The sequence below is a fragment of the Podarcis melisellensis genome, assembly GCF_964234715.1.
Source record: "Podarcis melisellensis genome assembly, chromosome: 5".
Lineage (NCBI taxonomy): Eukaryota > Metazoa > Chordata > Lepidosauria > Squamata > Lacertidae > Podarcis > Podarcis melisellensis.
Window position 1 is genome coordinate 8,270,212 of NC_138537.1, and position 18,172 is coordinate 8,288,383.

At 47.6% G+C, this 18,172-nt stretch overlaps 1 protein-coding gene across 3 annotated transcripts in view; it reads right to left on the bottom strand.

The window, feature by feature from the left end:
- EPHB3 (EPH receptor B3) overlaps positions 1 to 18,172 on the bottom strand; it is an 83,799-nt gene that overhangs the window by 32,921 nt on the left and 32,706 nt on the right. For all 3 annotated transcript variants that reach the window (XM_081910856.1, XM_081910855.1, XM_081910857.1), the window contains exons 2-3: positions 16,039 to 16,103; positions 11,413 to 12,085 (exon numbers count right to left, since the gene is read on the bottom strand). In XM_081910856.1, coding sequence (XP_081766982.1) covers positions 11,413 to 12,085; positions 16,039 to 16,103 — 738 coding nt within the window. The remainder of the gene's footprint in view (positions 1 to 11,412; positions 12,086 to 16,038; positions 16,104 to 18,172) is intronic.

An 18,172-nucleotide genomic window follows, 5' to 3' on the forward strand; every position in this document is an offset into this window, starting at 1 on the left:
CACCTCTCATTCTAGGCTGCTGTTCTGGGTTTTCCCCCCTCTTCCAAGGTGCTTTTGATTTGTGGAGGCATTATCTGTAGGTTGAAGAGTCTAATTCAGTTCCATAGTGGATTCCTCCCTCCCTTTTTTTCCCTCGAGGAAAGCGAGAGAGCGAGAGAGAGATAGGAAGGACTTGAGGAGCGGAGCTGAGTGTTTGGAGGAACTGGAGAACTGAATTGAGGTCGAGAAGGCAGTCAATTGACACCGTTGTTTAGCCAGAACCAAATCCAAAGGAACCCCTCTCAAAAAATTCACTTAAAAGACAAGCCAGGCCCAAATTGCCCTCATTTTAAGCCCCACACGGGGTTTTCACTGCTGATGGTTATTTGCCTCTCGCTGCCTCAGAAACCCAAATACATTGCAAAGGGCTTAATTAGAAACGGGCTTTCGGCGGGGCCCAGCCCCAGAGCCTGGGTTCAAAGCCAGGAGGCTCAGCCCAGGCTGAGGCAGAAGTGACAACAGCACATCTTCTGAGCATGTAATTTCCAAACCTTGTGAAATCCCAGGAGGCCCTTGCTGGTGTTTTGTTTAGGGTAGGGCTGTTCCTACAAGATCCACAGATCTCCAAGAGCACAGCCCTGAATACCAAAGACCCATGGGTGTGTAATAAACACGAGAAAGCCACACATAATAAATAATTATCTGGAGCAAGGATGAGGAGAATAACGTGAAACGGGGGTATATGGGGGTGGGTGGGTAGGGAGCTGAGTCACCGGAGATCAAACCCCTTCATCCCGGCAGAGGTCAGCTTAAAAGGTTTTGCACAGTTTCCGAAAAAGTCAACAAAGCAGGATTCAGATGGATGAGTGTAGATAAGGCAGTCCAAAAGACCATCAATCTTTCTCTCACACATGCATGCAAGGAATACAATTGGTTACGGGGTCTTTGCGCCTTGACCTGCGTCCAGTCAATATGGCCTTTGTTTTCTGAAATAACATTTTTACTCCAACCTTCCTCCAAGGAGCTGGGGGGGGGGGTGCAATTGGCCTATTCCTCCACCACCTTTTATCCTCCTGAAAAGGTTGTGAGGTAGGTTAGGTGGTGGGAGAGAGAGAGAGAGAGAGAGAGAGAGAGAGAGAGAGAGAGAGAGAGAGAGAGAGAGAGAAAGAAAGAAAGAAAGAAAGAAAGAAAGAAAGAAAGAAGAGAGAGAGACCCCAATGCAAATCCATGGGGCTTCGGCCAAGCCCCATCACTTGTGGGTGTTAAACTGGCATTGTAGAGCTACCTCTTTATCACTGCCTTCAGCAGCTAATTTGATCTGAGTTGCACCACTCCCCCAGTTTTCACTCAATTTTGATTATTTTACATTATGCCGGATTTGGGTTGGTCCTCTTGGCTTTCAGTAAATGTTTTGAGGCTTTTTTGGGGTTGTGTGATTAAACCATTTGCGTAGTCTGCCCTACCCACTGCCCCCATCATGCCCTCTTGGCTGCCCACTTTCTTCCCCCCCCCTGCCACTTCGCCGGGCCACCTGCCCCCATTAATAAACAGCCCCACTTCCCCCCACCAGCACATCTTTCCCAGGCCTAGTAGAGAACACCAAAGTCTGGGCCAGGCACCATTTGTATGTGGAGAGCTCCCTATGTTGCTCTCACAAGAACTCTCACAGAGGTCAGGTCCAAAATACAGAGACTGGCACACAGTCAGCCACTGAGCTGCCAATAATTACGATTATTAAAAGGCTGCACATGGGAACCTGCGGATTACAGCCAGAACAAAATCTCACCAAAATTCCTCCTCTCGGTTACAGACAGCTGCAGTGCCAAGTTTTGCTTGCCCCGGGATTTTTTCCCTAGCTGGAAACATTGATACCTGCTGATCTTTTCCTCCACCCACATCTCATCTCTTTCTCGGGGCGCAGCAGAGGCTGCAATGCAGAACCATGGTGAATGTCGGGAGTGAGGCTCCACCTGCCTCTGAATCTTCCTCCACCTTGCTCCAGGTGTCCCACATCATTCCTCCCAACCCAGACCAGCATCCCAGGCTGACAGCGTAAGTCTCAAATGACTAGTTTTGATTACAGATTATTTTGCAGCTCTGCCATCTTTGCTTGTACTTCCCCCGGTTTTATTTTTATTTTTAATACCATCTTAAAATATATGCTCTCGGTCCTGCTCTCACCAGTTAATTTTTGCATGCATCCTTGAACACTGATTAGTATTTTCCTTCTATCCTAATCCCTTTTGGCTCCTTCGTCTCTTCTAGTTCTTAAGGACAAAACAAAAACCATCAAAACTTTTAAATCCTCCACTCTGAGTTCTGTAGTTTTGCATTCATTGAACTTAGGTTTTTAGGTGGCAGGCCAGCAAATGGGGAGCAGCCATTGTCTCCTGCCCATTGTACAACTCCTACACCTTTAAGGGGCGCTGTCAGAGGGCTGCCATTTGTTCTGATCACCTGTGCTGAGCCAGAATTATCTCCCAAGCGAGCAAGTTCTTAGAAATTAACCAAATTGTATATAACCAATTTCTGTCTGCTAAGGCAAACAGACCCATTTGGAATAAATCACCAACACTGGTGTGTTTGGGAAAGCATGGTAGTAAACCGAAATTTTCAGCGCTAGCGAGTTCTGAATACTTACTTGCAAGGTTGCATTATTTTAGGCACTGTTCCCCCACCACACCTAATATCAAGCACATGCCTCATTAGGCGTATTTTGCTTTTGCATTCCAAAGTCATATTTGCATGAATTAGTCACGTTTGATACACAGCATGCAATGCGCGTCAACCCGTCAACTAAATAAAACTTTGAGAGCACTTAGCTTAGTAATTTCCAAGCTGTGAGCCAAGCCACACCAACAGGCCACAAGGGAGAACTGCTTGCAGTCAGTGACAATTTTTCTAAAAAAAATAAATGCTCCAGTGAGCGCAAGCACGCTCACCCAGCCAGCCACAAAGAAGAAGGAGCCTAATGTGTCTCCGCATGGGTCAATTCTTCAGCTTTAGTTCCTTCTCAATTACCCACCAGGAGGAGGGTAATTCTGGCCCATCTCTGCTACTGGTGTGTTTGGTGCATCTGATCTATCCAGTAGGTAATTTTGCCCCATTTCTGCACCTGGTGCGCTTGAAGCAAACACAGAATTACCTGCTCAAGGAAGAGGCTACTTGTGGTCTGTCTGCACGCTGCAGGCCTGCTTCTTTTCAATCAGGCAAAAAGACTCATACAGAAACACAGAACGATTAATTCCCCCAAGGAACACATTTCAGTGGACTTTAGAAGCAAATCCTTTCGCTCGCAGGAGTAAATGGTAATGCAACGAGCAGACGTTTTGGAATCTGGCTACTGCAGGTACACTTGCCTTGCTACCTGACAACCCCGCTTCCCCAATTGCCCCATAGTTGCCCACACCAGTAAAAAAAGAGGGGGGGATTATATATCTTCAGACATCATCTGTCATGATACTGTGTTTGCCCGGTGATTAAAAAGGTTTGCACAAATGAACCCAGTGGAGAGAGCCTTATGTGGAGAAAAAGGGGAGCCTGGAAAAACCACTTCTGCTGCTTTTTACCTTGATAAAAGCCCCATTGACGGCCACGGGCAGGAAGCACAAACATAAACCGTGCACATTCAGTGCATTATCTTCCTTGGCACCAGTATGATTTATTTAACATTTATATGGCATCAAGGCATGCACACAACACAGGCCACACACTATGGAAACATCAACACTGAAGCCTTATCGCGACGGTAATGAGACGGCAATGATTTCGGAAGGCACAGAGGCCAGGAAAGCTCTCTGGAAGTGCACATCCAGTTTAAACAGTTCTGTCTTGTACCACGCTCACGCAGAACAAAGGCAAACGAGGGTTGGGGAAGGGTGGAAAACTTCTGTAAATGCACACACAGGCCACTTAGCGATTAGTTTATATACCTGAGTTCCTAACATGGGTGGGGGTGAGGGGAGTTGTATAACCTAACATAGAACCGAGAGGGCCCCAGGTTTTATGGATTGATGGATTCAAGCAACGCTAGGGAACTTCAGGCTGAGAGACTGAGTGCGGCCCTCCAAACCTTTAATTGGCCCTTGGGACTCTGCACCCAGGCCAGGAGGATAGAGAGGACCATGGAAGTGTGCACAGAAACTAGCCTACCTAAAATTCATGTCGCTGCACCCATTTATGTCTCAGATTCCACACATTTCTGGCATGTGGCCCCCTGAAACCTGTCGAGAAAGCAATGCGGTCCTTGGTCTCAAAAGGGTTCCCCAACCCTGCAGGACACGTCAGACCACAGTTATCTGCAGGTGCTGACAGCTGCCTCCATCTCCCATCTGAGGGTCTGTCTCTCCGGTTCCCCCACCTGAAGAATCAAGCCGGGTCCCAGAGGGAAAGCCGTGGGCTAATTAAATAAATGCAAACGAGGCTTGAATGGTGTCAGCACCAGCTCTCCATGCCCAGGTGGCTCCATTGGGCACCAGAGAGCAAAATCCTCTGTCCTCTTGGGAGTGGGATTTCTAGTTACATATTGTTAACAGCTCTGAATGCAGGATCAGGGAAGATGAAAGAGATGCGGGAGATCTTCAAAAGACCAGGAAGTTTAGAAAGGAGTGGAGAAGACCTTGCTGTAAATCCATCTGAGCTGCAATTCAGTTTTATTGTTATTTACTGTGAGGCAGGAGCAAGCCGGCTGAGAGAGAGGAGGGGAGAAGGGAGAATGGCCAAAACCAAAACCTCCCCTCAAGGATTGGGAACAAAGCCTGGGCCAGTCCATAGCCTTCATAACCCCTGCAAATCACAGGGGTCTAGGATGCAAATGCCATCTTCTTCAGCATCTTCCACAGCACACCTGGCTAGGCCGCAGCCTCAGCCTAAAGTTACCGGTCCAAGCATAAAAGTCCGTTTGGTTGCTGTTCGCTGTGGAGAGTACACTTGGTGGCAAACCTGGGTTTTTGAGTGTCTGTGTAACGTGTAAAATAATAACAGGCAATTCATTTCAACACAGAAATGGAAGTTTGGAACTAGTATGTGTATGAGGCATGGGGAACCTCAGGCCGTCCAGATTTGCTGAATTGCAACTCCTCTCAGGCCTGGCCACGTTTGCTGGGGACGATGCAAGCTGCGCGTCAGCAACATCTGGAAGGCCGTGGGTTTCCCAAGTCTCACACCTTGGAAGCTGCAGCAGATCAAACCCTCACAACCAGCTTAACTCCCATAGGTTTACTATAAGCGAAATAAAAGTTGTCAGAATTCTCTATGGGAAGCAGCCAGGGTCCTGCCTCTCCAGTGCAGAACACTGTGAGACACAGAGTATCAGGGGTGGCTCCTTTCTTGCAAAGAAAGAAACAAGGCCAGAGAGGGCAATCTATGATTTTAACTGGTACACTATGGATCGTAGCCGCCAATCGCCTGATCTGCCCCATGAAAATTTGTCTGATCCCCTTTCGAAGCCACCCAAAAGGGTTTGAACGCAGGACCCGACAGTTCTGGGTGCTAAGTACACATATTACTCCCCGAGAGACTCCTCAGCAAGCTCATGGGACTCAGGATCAGCAAATGTCTGAAGAACCGGAAGCAGAGAATGGGAACAAATGCTTGCCGAGCCTCTCCGTCTCCCGTCCCCCAGGCGCAGCACCCAGTTTTAAAGACAGCCTGCCATTCTCCCTTCAGCCCCTCTGCTTCTGGGTGCCTCGCCCCTCAGGCCCCCTTCCCCTTCCAATGTGCTTCCCTGCCCCCCCTGCTTTCTGCTAACAGCGCAACAACCCCTCTTTTCCGAGAACCAGTTGGAAGGCTTTCCGAGCCAAGCTGGCGTTTTTACTTACTTGACAGAAGCTGCGGTGTTTATTAACGTTCTATCGCTGATAGCTTTTCTGTGGGCAGAGGAAACCCAAAGCTGCTGACTCCAGGAAGCATGCTATGCACACACCGTTTGCTCAGATGTGGCAACTGAAACCTGCGACTCCACAGTATCATAGCCTAGGGTATTTCATTCTTAACCGCACAACACTTCTGCATCTTCTCCTGCCCCCTGACTTCAGTGCTATTTAAGGAGAGGCTTGTCAGTGGCCAAATACCTGGCTGCATCTGGCTAGAGAGAGCTAGGCAAGGCAGATTTTGCACACAGGAATACAGTCATACCTCGGGTTACAGCTGCTTCAGGTTGTGTGTTTTTTTGCGCTATGGACTGCTGAAACCCAGAAGTACCAGAACGGGTTACTTCCGGGTTTCGGCGGTCATGCATGGGCAGAAGTACTAAATTGCACTTTGTGCATGCACAGAAGCGCCGAATCACAACCCCCGCGTGCGCAATTGCAAGCATGTGAACGCTGCAGGTAGCAAACATGCATCCCACACAGATCACATTCGCAACCCGAGCGTCCGCTGTAGTTTGCTCTCCCTGCGTACTTGCAGTGGCAAGCGAAGGAGTGGGGTTGGTGGCCCTCCCCATGCTACTGACCTCCAACTCACACCATCCCCAGCCAGCCTGCAAGGGTCAGGGCTAATGGAAGTTGCAAGTCCACCACCCGGAGGACCACCGGGGGGAGGGTCCATTTGGAGTTAAGGGTACTGTACCAGACAATACTTTCCTTCAGCCTACCTTACAGGGCTGTTGTAAAGGGGACAGGATTGCAATGTACAGTGAACTGATCCTGTTGGAGGAATCTCTTTTATAATAATGAATGGCAAAGTTAACTATCTGGGGTAGTACTACTCTCCACCCCCACTCCCAGTAGGGCTATGCGATTTATTCTTCGCAACGCTGAATAAAAAACCACTGATATTTTACAGTGTGCGGCTAAGAAGACCGCTGGTATCCTCTCCCCCAGGAGTGAACGTTAGGCTTGCGAATTATGATTTCACACGCAAGCCTTTTATGGGAGGATTTTTCGGGACGGCATATAAGCAGAAGATTCCCGAATCCCTCTCTTAAAAGAGAGTGGGAAGGAAGAGTGAGCGGAGAGTCAGGTCTATTTCAGATTTGCCCAAGGAATATGTGAACATTTTCAAAGTCCCATCAATACTTACAGGAAATCTGGCAAACTTCAAGGCGCTGCAAATCCTTAAAATCTGTTTCCATTTACGGACATGAAACCTTCATATGGAAGATCTCCAGCTTTAAAGGCACAAGAAGACACACACACGTACACGCATCTCTCTTTTTTTCTTTTTCTGTTAAATTACCCAGCGCACAAAGTAGCAAATGAAGATTTGTACTGGATCTGCGCCAAGAACCTGCCTAGATGATGAACTGGATATCGTAGCAAAGTCTACACCTGTCAAAACTTTAGCAGGCGTCCAAAAGGGGCTGAGAGCATGCTGCTGAATCGTTTCTTGCCTTGTCCGACAAAATGGCTGAACACAGCAAGGCAAGATGGCAGAATGCATGGACCCGAACTTACAAATGGTTGGTAATATCTGCCTGGGGCAGGGCCAGGAGACCCCTAAGATACAGGGAGGTAGAAAACAGGAGGAAAGGTCAGACAAACCGTAGGGAAGATAGCTTGGCCTATTTTGATCAATCAGGCAAAAACGTTAAGACCCAGAGCTGTGGGTGGTGCCACCAAACCAGCCAGATTTTTACTCACCAGTAAAAAAAATAACATCACAGCAATTAGTATTATGGTGCTTTTACCCATCTCATGACCAGCAACTTGCTTTGTAGTTTCAAATATTCATACATTTTACACCAAGGGTGGGTAACCCTTTCCCTGCCAAAGGTCCACGTTGCCTTGGGATTAATAATATATGTTAGGAGTCCCATACCAGCAGCAAGCAGGGATGGAGTCTGAAGTGGGTGAGGATACCCTCACTCCACCATCTTCTTGCCTTGCACCCCATTTCCCACTTTGCTTGCCACCTGCATGACATTATGGCTGCAAGATAACATGGGCCACAGATTGCCCATCTGTGTTTTGTACGAACAGTATCAAATCTAACCGGGGGGGGGGGATCACTTAGGAGGATGAACACATGGTCCGCTTATGGAATTCATTCCCAAAAGATGGAGAACAAACAACAACATCTGCATGGGGAATTCGTCTATCGGTCATGACAGCTAAACTGAACCTCCATACACAGATGCAGTAAACCTATGTATGCCAGATTCTGGAGGGCAAACAGAAAGGAAAGCCTTTACCTTTAAGTGGGCTGGTTTCCACACACACAAATCACACGCCCAACACATCAATCAGGCAAACGAGTCACTATTAGAGTCCAAAGACACATTCCAGCCAGGCAAGAACACTCAAGGAGGTTGTGAATCTTAGAATCAAAGAATTGTAGAGTTGGAAGGGACCGCAAGGATCATCTAGTCCAACCCCCTGAAATGCGGGTCTCTTTCAGCCAACACGGGGCTCAAACCCACAACCCTGAGATTAAGCTACGGAGCAAAGGATGGTAAGGAGAGTGGCCTGGAGAAAGAGGATGTGGCTGGGGCGGGTGTGCGGCCTAGGCAGAGTTCCAAGGGCCTAACAGAGAGGTCTAGAGGGCCACATCTGGCCCCTGAGCCTGAGGTTCTCCGCCTCCTCTACATGTGACATGACCCGGCGGGATCACACCCCACTAAGCTCAGGTTTTGCAGAAGCTCTCTCCCTGAGAATAACCCTCCAGAGGCAAATCTTGGCAGCCACCAGTGCCAAAGATTCAACAGTTCTTGTTGTCGCTGCAGTCTCCCCTGCAGGCATCCTGAATCTCCTCCCCTTGCCTACGCAGGTTCTCTTGACTGACTGATTTAGGAGTCCCAGTTTGCTCACTCCTGAAGGCTTGGAGAAGTCAGAGCAAGTTAAGAGCAGACATAAAATACCTGGTTGGGTTTTCTTGTTTTGTTTTTGCAGGAAGGAAGGAGCACGATGAAGAGCGCAATCTGATGCCTGTCTACTCAGAAGAAAGTCCAATTGACTTGAATGGAGCTTACTCCCTGGCACATGGGTGTGGGATCGTGGCCTAAACTCTACTGCTCTTTCAGGGGCCTTTCAGGATCAATTCCTTCATTCATTGCATTTTTTTATCCCACCTTTTCCTCCGAATAGCTCAAGGCGGCAGACGCGGTTCTCCCTGCTCAGCTCCTCATTTGATCTCCAACAACAACCCTCTGAGGTTGTGAGTGGCTTCAGCCTAATTCTCGCGTCAACAACAAGTCCCCTTGACTGCCTTGGACACTACACAGAACCAGCCTCCGTTTCCCATTCGCGGAAGCAAAATAGTAATCATCTGCCGTTCCAAAAATTACCCTAAAGGTGATTAAGTGGGAGTGGAGAGTTAATGGACTGAAACAAAACACAGCGCATAGGAGAATTAGTTCTCCTTCCCAACCACCAAAAGAATCAGAAAGAGACTTTGATACTGCCAAAGGGCAGGCTATGCTCTACAAATCCAGGGCCAATTGCTCCTGGTCCATTGCTGTCCTTTCTTGGGCATGACAGTCCTCTCCCTCCCTTTGAGAAGGGCTGTTGGTCAGGGAGTTCTTGGTTTGGCTGCAGGAGGTCCCAGGAACACTTCCCAGCATCTCTGGGTACCTGATGGGAAAGTCCTACGCCTGAAATCCTGAACAGTTGCTGCCAGTCAGTGTCTGCAGTCAGGAGCTAGCCAGTATAAGGCAGATTCCTACTGATCTTCCCTTTTGCGGTGGTCACTTGTATTATTATTATTTCATGCTGTGATTTGACATCATCATTATTAAGCTAGTATTCGGGGGGGGGGTCTACTAAGAAAACATGCACTTTCTAATTCTAAGAAATCTAATTTCTGCAAAAAATCCAGACTGGATCCTCAATGCTTTCACTTGTGCTGCATGTGCCCTGAGCTCTAGAGCAAGTACATACAGCTCAGGCGGCTTCTCCTTCAAGAATTCAGAGCAATGTGAGGCAAACACTCAGGCGCATGCAGGGACTTCCCAAAGAAAGGTGTCTTGCATTGTTGGCTGGGCTCTGGAGCAGGCAGAATTCACACTCTGGCAGCCTGAGCCAAGGAGCAGCACAACAGGAGAGACCTCCTCTCTCTCTCTCTCTCTCTCTCTCTCTCTCTCTCTCTCTCTCTCTCTCTCTCCCCCTTTCCCCCATTTTCCCTGCCCTCCAAGTACCCAGATCTTTTGCAGCTGTGATTAAGTGTTAACGTGATGATATACTTTGCACTCCCTACAAAAGCACTAAAACACACTCACAGACTCACACACCCCAGAGCATGAGTCAATGTCCTAGTGCAGGTGCCATGTTTTACAGACATGTTTTTCAAAAGAACAGGTTTTACAAGAAAGGAGATTCCAACTAAACGCGAGGAAGAACTTCCTGAGAGCGAGACTACCTGAGAAACTGGTGGGCTCTCCTTCCTTGGGGGTTCCTAAACAGAGGTCGGGTGGCCATCTGTCAGGGATTCTTTAGCTGCGACTCCTTCAATGCAGCGGGCTGGACTAGATGACCCCTGGAGTCCCTTTTCAAACTCCACGGTTCTACAATTCCAGGTTCGCAGCCTCGAAGCTGGCAGCAGGCAGTGCTCACTCTTTTGCTTCTCTGGCTACCCCGCCAAGCCACGGACGGCTGCTCCTCAGTATCTCAGCGCCGCCTCGCCGTGACAATACCACAAGGCTTTGTTTGATTCAGAGTCAATTGGATTTACACTTTGGGAGATAACCTCCAGACACTGAAATAAGCACTCTATGACCAGAGGAATTGGGGGAAAGAGTGCTAAGGAAGAAAGCAGAGATAAGCTGCTTCCTATAGCATCTCTGGCTACCTGCTAGACTTTCAAACACCCACCAGACATTCGCCATGGCAGAAGGTATTAGTGAGACGAGGCCAGTATAAACCTCAGAGGCTTTAATGTGCCCAGGCTCTGACCCAGAAACAGAGACCTTTTAATTTTAAAGCTAAGATGTCAGGAGGTCAGGCTCAAAGGAGGGTGGTGTGTGTGCACACTTCTGGCATTTGTGAGCTCTCAGTTGCATAAAGAGAGAGCAGGAACCTGGGTTGGTGGCATCGTTCCAGAGCAGAGGACAAGGTGCTGCTTTTGATCATATAAAGCCCTGAAAAACAGTACGGACTCTAGAGACCTTAAAAGGCTCTTGCCTCTGCTGCCTTCCAACCAGTCCATGACATGCTGCCTTTGCCCCACTCTTGACCACTGTTGGCGGCTGCCAGTGCTGCAGCCTCAAGATTCTAGCACAGTGTTGTATACGAAGACAAAAGCTGAGACGGACGTGATGGTGTACACCATTAACAATGAGCCGGCCCTACTATCAGTCAGGTGAGACATCTGGTTTAGCTGGCAGAAATCGTAATCTAATTAATTTTTTGACCCTTGGGGATAGAGGCGGCGGGAAAGAGAGAATTAAGATTTTCTCCCCCGAGTGCCAAAATGTCTAAACCAGCAGCATACATTGGGCAAACCAGCCAGGAACTAAAGCAACGGTCTCAACACACACAACCAAGGAACACCACTTACCTAGGCACTGAGTCTCCTTCATAGCTGGTTCATACCCAGCAGCACAGGTGCAAGCTCCCACGGGTACCATCCACTCCCCGTCGCCATTACAGTAGAGTTTCAAGGGCACGGACACTTCCACCGCATTGGGGATGCAGGTGCCCGGAGCAATGACCAAGGAGGTCGGCTCCGCTCCAGTCAAGGTCTCGGGGAAAACAGCAAAGCCAGCAATGGTGCTGGAGCACTTTTTGTAGAAGGCACGGACGGAGATGAGTGACATGCAAGCTCCCAGGTCCTGGAAAGCCAAGTAGAAGCCATTCTTGGAAAGGGGCCCGAAGCTGCGGACTTTGGTGTTCATCCGGCCGGATTCCAGCTTCGAGAAACTCTCGTCGGGGGCAATTGTATCCACTTTGACGTAAGGGTTTTCCATCCAGAAGGGGCTGGAGGCAGAGGCAGAGTCCGTGTCCGACTCATAGTAGAAAAGGTTGAAGGTCTCTTTGCAAGAGCCGGGGATGTTTGGGATGCTGTTGCAGTCGCGCACCGTGAATTTCAGCTCCACGTAGACGCGCTGGACGTCGTGGCGCTCAATGAACTGGGTGCGCAGCCAGTTGTTCTGGTTCATTTCTTGCACGTTGCACACCTGATAGGTCCGGATTGGGTTCATGGCCTCGTCGTAGCCACTGACTTCTTCCCACTGCACAAAATTAAATGACACCGGTCCATTATTATTTCTTTATTTTTAATGAGAGAAAGGGGAGGCATGGCTAAGTAGGGCGTGTCGTTTTAAGAGGGGGAGGAGGAGAAACTTACTGTTTTGCAAATTTTTTCTCCTAGAAAAAAATGTTTTTGGGTGCGAGGAATTCAAATCTGCTGTTATTTTTCTGACTGGATAACTTTTGGCTTGGCAAGTCTACATCTGACTAAGAAGTTTAACCGCTATTGGAAAACCAGAGCATTTTAATTTGACCTTATGAAACTGTCAGGTAATGCTAAATAATAGTAATTATAAATACTAATAATAGTAATATATAATATAACTGCAAGTATTGGCAGTTTTAACGACTTCTGTGCAATTTCACACACATTCTACCTATCAAGCAAAGCGAAATCATAATAATTTAACCAAAAATGCTATTTGATTTCCTGAGTCATGCTTCAACTTTTTAGTACCCCTCATTTTTAAAATCGAAAATTGAAAAATTCAAGCCACTCTAAGAAGGGCAAAGCAAACTAGGCATATCACTGAGATTCTTCCAAACGTAAGCTATTTGCTACTGAAAAGTTTGGATGCAAGGACATAAAGGTTGCTGCCATAAATCATGGGGAAGGACCGTAGCTCAGTGGTAGGGTATTTGATTTGAATGTGGGAGGTCCCATGTTCAGTCCCTGGCATCTCCAGGTATGGCAGGGAAAGACCTCCACCCAAAATCCCTGGAGAGCCACTGTCGATCAGAATAGACTGAGCTAGGACAATGATCTGACTCAATGCAAGGCAGCCCCCCTGGGTTCCTAAATCCTACTGTGGCCAACCAGTTGCCTCTGGGAAGCCCACAAGCCCCCTTGACAACAGGGCACAGAGCCCTTTGCCCCCACCGGCCGCTGGTTTCAGTCCTGGGTTGCCTTCTTTGGCAGAGAGACACCCCAAGGTCTCCCAAGCTTAAGCCTTTTCCCAGCCCATCAAGTGCAACATCCTCAGAGTGCAGATGCCAGGACTGAACCTGGGATGTGCTACTTGCAAAATCCTGCTCCCCACTGCAGAGCTAAGGCCCCTCTCTCCTGTTAAATCGGCACTAATACCCGTTGCACGTGGGATTAGCTGCAGAGGCAGGGGCACACAAGCCTTGGGTGAAATTAAAAAACCAAATCTGCATGGGCATCATCCGTTAGCAATCTTGGCTCCATCTCAAAGCCCAAACTGGAAGTTATGTGAAGGCAGGTAACTCTAGGCAGTTGATCTGTGCCGTTTTCGTACTAGAATATACAAATCTGGTTTTGCACGGCTGGAATGTAGCTGACCGTACAGAGTCCCAATTCACTGATTCACCCAGTTTTGCCTCTGGCCACACCCAACACTGACATGCAGCCCACGGAAAATGTTCCAGGAGGAAATGCAAACCTTGGCCTGGAACAGAGCTCTCATCCCTGGCTCCCAAACCCTGGCCCCATAATGCAATTGGCGGGGAAGCTGGAGGGTGAGGAAGATTTGCTGAAAACTTGCCTGGAGAGAAGAACATTCCTCACCCCCGAATGCACAGCTTTCATTGCTTGGGGGAGTGGGGGGATGATATATTGGGGGGAAGGGAGGGATCAAGTTTCTAGTTCTCATGGGTGGTAGTGAAAACCCCACCAAAGCACAGAAACAAAAGGGAAAGCCGTGGGAAGAGATGAAGTCACACAGCGTCTGCCTGCAACAACTTGCAACAGGCTTTTGTTGTGGTCATGAAGTCAATGATGCTATTAATGAGCAGCACCATTCAGCAATATTAGTTGGTGAACAAACAAGAGGTCAGCGGCCCCAGGACACGTTTGGATGTTATGAGGAAAGGAGCAAACCAAGATCGCCCATTTTTGTTGCTGTTTTATTATTTGCTAGGAAATTTCCGGTTATGGCAAGTGTTCTGTGTGTGCTCGTATCTGCATATACTACAGATATATATACCCTGATGGTGGCGCAGTGCATCTCTGCATATGCTGCATTGCACACAGGCATGCGTGTACACACTTATGTGCAAATATATAAGAGGGGAATCCTCGGAAGAGCGGACTAGGCCAGCCTGTGCAACGGGGGAGGCTGCAGTTTAATTTGCCCCATAGAACTGAATGGAGAGACCATTCAACCACAGTGATACTTTGGTTTACGAACAGTCCTGTTAATGAACTATTCAGTTTATGAATTCCGCAAAAGTTCCGGTTTGTGAACTTTACCTCGGACTACGAACGGAAGGCGAATGGTGGAAGGGCACTGGTGGCGGGAGACCTCATTAGGGAAAGCGCACCTTGGTTTAAGAATGGATTTGGTTTAAGAACGGACTTCAGGAATGGATTAAGTTCGTAAACTGAGGTACCACTGTATATAGGATAAAATAAAAGAGTGTATTGAGGTGGCTAAACTCTCTCCTGCCCGGGTGACCCCAGTCATTAAATCTGCTCCTTATGAACATTCCTATTCTGGGTCCTGCTCTTTGGTCACACTAGAGTTTGACAGAATGATGACAGCTGACATCTATCAATCTCTGAAACTCCCCCAAGGCTTCTTATAATTCTACACACCCAATATTTTCTGCAGAAACAGGACAAGGCTAATGGCACAAAACCGTCTCCCTTTAAAAATCAAATCATTAGAGGGCTTTTTTTTTTTAACTGCTTGCAGAAATATCTGCATGGTTCACACATTAAACTATGGTTTAATCTGAACCAACAGCATGCCGGAGAACGCTGTTCACTCTTACCACACTCCTGGCTGCATCAGGAACAACAAAACTCACGAATCGACTTGCTGTGCTAGTTTGAACCTGGGCTAATGGTTTGTTTCTTTCCAAACAAACCATGAGCTGTAGCCAAGGTTTGTTCTTCGGCTTGTTGCCTGTGGGATCTTTGGGGAAAACAAACCATGAGCTCAGGTTTAGACGACACAACGAGCGAAGACCCGTAGTTCATTGTGGTTTGCTGTTCCAGAAGCAAGAAGGAGAAGAGGAAAGCAGAGCTTTTTTTTTAGCAGAACGCACTATGGCGCAGCTCATTCGCATTACACCATAGTTAAACAATAACTATGGTTTTTAACATGACACAGGAGCACAAACTTTAAGAAATCACCTATGATTATTCTGCACGTGACTACAGTTCCCCAAAGAATCAATCTTTTGGTTCCCTGTTATGGTGACCTCTGTCTTTTCCCTTCACAGGCTCTAGACACAGCTGATCCCTACACACAACCTACTGCCCCTTACTTATCCCATTTCCTCCTTTACCAGTCACTGCTACACAAACCTCTGCCTGCAAATTCTGGCACTGCAGGGCGTTGGACTAGATGACCCCTGGGGTCCCTTCCAACTCTAAAATTATATGATTCTAGGAATTTTTTTAAATAACTTTGCTTTAAAAAATCATCTGAGTTATAGTGAAACTGAAGAAGAAGTTTTTATGACATTTTATGATTTTTTTAAAAAAAGTCTGCGCTCACATGTCACGTTAAACCATAGTCATTGTTTAACTATGGTTTGATGTGAATGAGCACTGCCCCGGTGCATAATGCTCAAAAGGCAAATTCTGCAAATGATTGATTTCCATAGTTTTTATAGGTCTAAGTGGCCTTCTTGGGCTACCCTCATTGCAACTGCTAGGAATTCACATGGGTGGCTGAAGCAATATTTGGGAGTAGCAGGTGAATCCACAAATTACAGAACTGTAGAGTAGGAAGGGACTACGAGATCTAATCTTAGTCCAATCCCCTGCAATGCAGGGATATTTTGCCCAGTACGGGATTCGAACCCACGACCATGAGATCAAGAGTCTCACGCTCTATTGATTAAGCTAAACCTAAGTTGTGGAGATGCACAGGAGAGCAAAGGCAGACAAAAGCAGTGTGGCTCATAATTTTGCCCACGTCTGGTTCCAACCCGGGCCCCTCTGGAGAATGGAACATCTTACCCCAGTCTCGGGATGAGCCGTCCACGCCAGTTCAGACGTCACCCACTTCGTATCCATCAGAGTTTCTAGAGGGTGGGAAAAAGAAACACACAACATGGAGGTCACTGTTGCACAAAGTTATTTGTTTTACTTCTACACTGTTTGATTGTAAAGGTAAAAAATAAAAACCACAAGCAGGTTTTACCCAAGGAGTTACACAATTAAATTATGGGCAAAAAAAACAACACAGTTTAAAAGAACCATTCAAAAGATTAAGATCAGCAATAGACCAGAAACTCTCATTAACATCATTGGGTTATTGGTTTGTTTTCGTTCTTGCACCTATTATGTATTTTGTGTTTTTATGCTGTGAACAGCCCCAAGATCTACGGATGAAGGGGGTATACAAATTTAATACAAATACGAATAAAATAAAACGTGTTACAGCAACACATGTGTCAAATTACACCAAAAGAGACTTCTGGAAAACAGCACAGAGGACCTTCAGCTTGGCACACCCCCTAGCCTGGCACGGAAAAACGAGGCAGCAGATAGATTACAGTGAACTGGGTCTCGCACAGAATGACTTTTCACCTGCAGCTAGTTATGGAGATGCTGCCTGTGTGGAGATGCTGCCTGTGTTGGCCCAGTGGATGGCATTTTGTGCATGCTCTGGGACATGCCATTGCTGCCTTCGACAGGTTCCAGAGCTAAGCCCTGGCACTTGAAGGAGGAGAGGAAGAAACAAGAGCATCAGAAACCTACACATAACACAAGGCTCTAGAGATTACTTCTTATTTTTTAAAAAAGAGAAAACTTAACCCTGGAATGGAATGGGATGTGGGAAGATTGCAGGACAACAAGGGTCCTTGTTACGGCTGAACTTTAGGGCTGTTTTGCCTTCAGGAAGGAGATTTCCCTGGAGTTACACGCTTGGTCTACCCTAATGACTGCCCTCCCTCCACCCTTTTGACCTCTCCCATTCCTCACTTCTGCGCAGACCTGGCAGAAGAGGCAGGAAAAGGTCTCCCCCCCCCCTCGCAACTTCTCCCAGACTTTGGCAGTGCTGGCATGTATTAACCACAGCGCTGGTAGAAGGAGTGCTTTCCCCGTGACTAGGGTGGCGAAGGCTGAAGCAGGTTTATCCAGCAAGAGAAGAGCAGGGAGGCAGCTTCCCATGCGCCGCTCACTCGTGCCGTTTCAAAAAATAGGGGGGGGGAGAATTTGACCGTCTGGCCAACATTCCAGCAGCAGATTAACAGCCAAAACCTCCCTGTCAGCATTCCCCAAAGAGCCTCCCAAGTCCCAGCCTCAGCCTTGGGGGTGAACAGAGAGACAGAGAGAGAGAGAGAGAGAGAGAGAGAATGAACAACAGCGCATTTGGGATTTTTGTCGGGGCCGTAACCAAAGACGGTTGACCCCGAGTAGCGCCAGGCTATTCTGCAGCTTGCCGGCATCCGCGACAAGAGAAAGATGGGCATTTGACATGGAGGACCAAACACTAGCAGGTTGATAACATCAGCAGAGAGAAAGAGAAAGAGAGAGGGGGGGAAGGATCTAGGGCAAAATCAGATGCGTGGCAAAAACAGTTGTGCGGCCGCAAGAGTTTATAACACAGCTGCGTTCCAGCAGCATAGCAAGCACACATCACAAAACTAGACCCCAGTTCATTACTGGTTGGCTTATTAAAAAGGCTTTGAGTACCTGTCCTTGCAAAGAGGTATCATGAGAGACCGGGCAGTACGGGGAAATGACTCGAGGAAACCAGCCACAAGGGATTACCCTGTAGGGTGCAGTTAGTTCAGTTCGGTTCACATTTTGACGCAAATCTCCCTAGTTTGGACTTCCTGAAACAATGTGCAAACTGAGACACAGCTGCCCTTCAAAACCTGCCATTTCTCTGAATTTTGCAAAGTCCTTCAGTCCTAAAAACATACAAAATGTGTACATGCATTAGGGGAACATGCACAAATAAAAGCACACAGAGTTGTTGTTTTTTGTCAATGTACAGAAATGCTAGCAAAAAAATGTGTGTACGAGGCAAAACTGCCTTGGAAATGTGTAGATGAGCAGTAAAGTGTGCTAAACTGCCATTGAGTTTTCTCAAGGACTTTTCCCTTAAAAAATGAAATCGCAAACTGATGCAGATACGTGG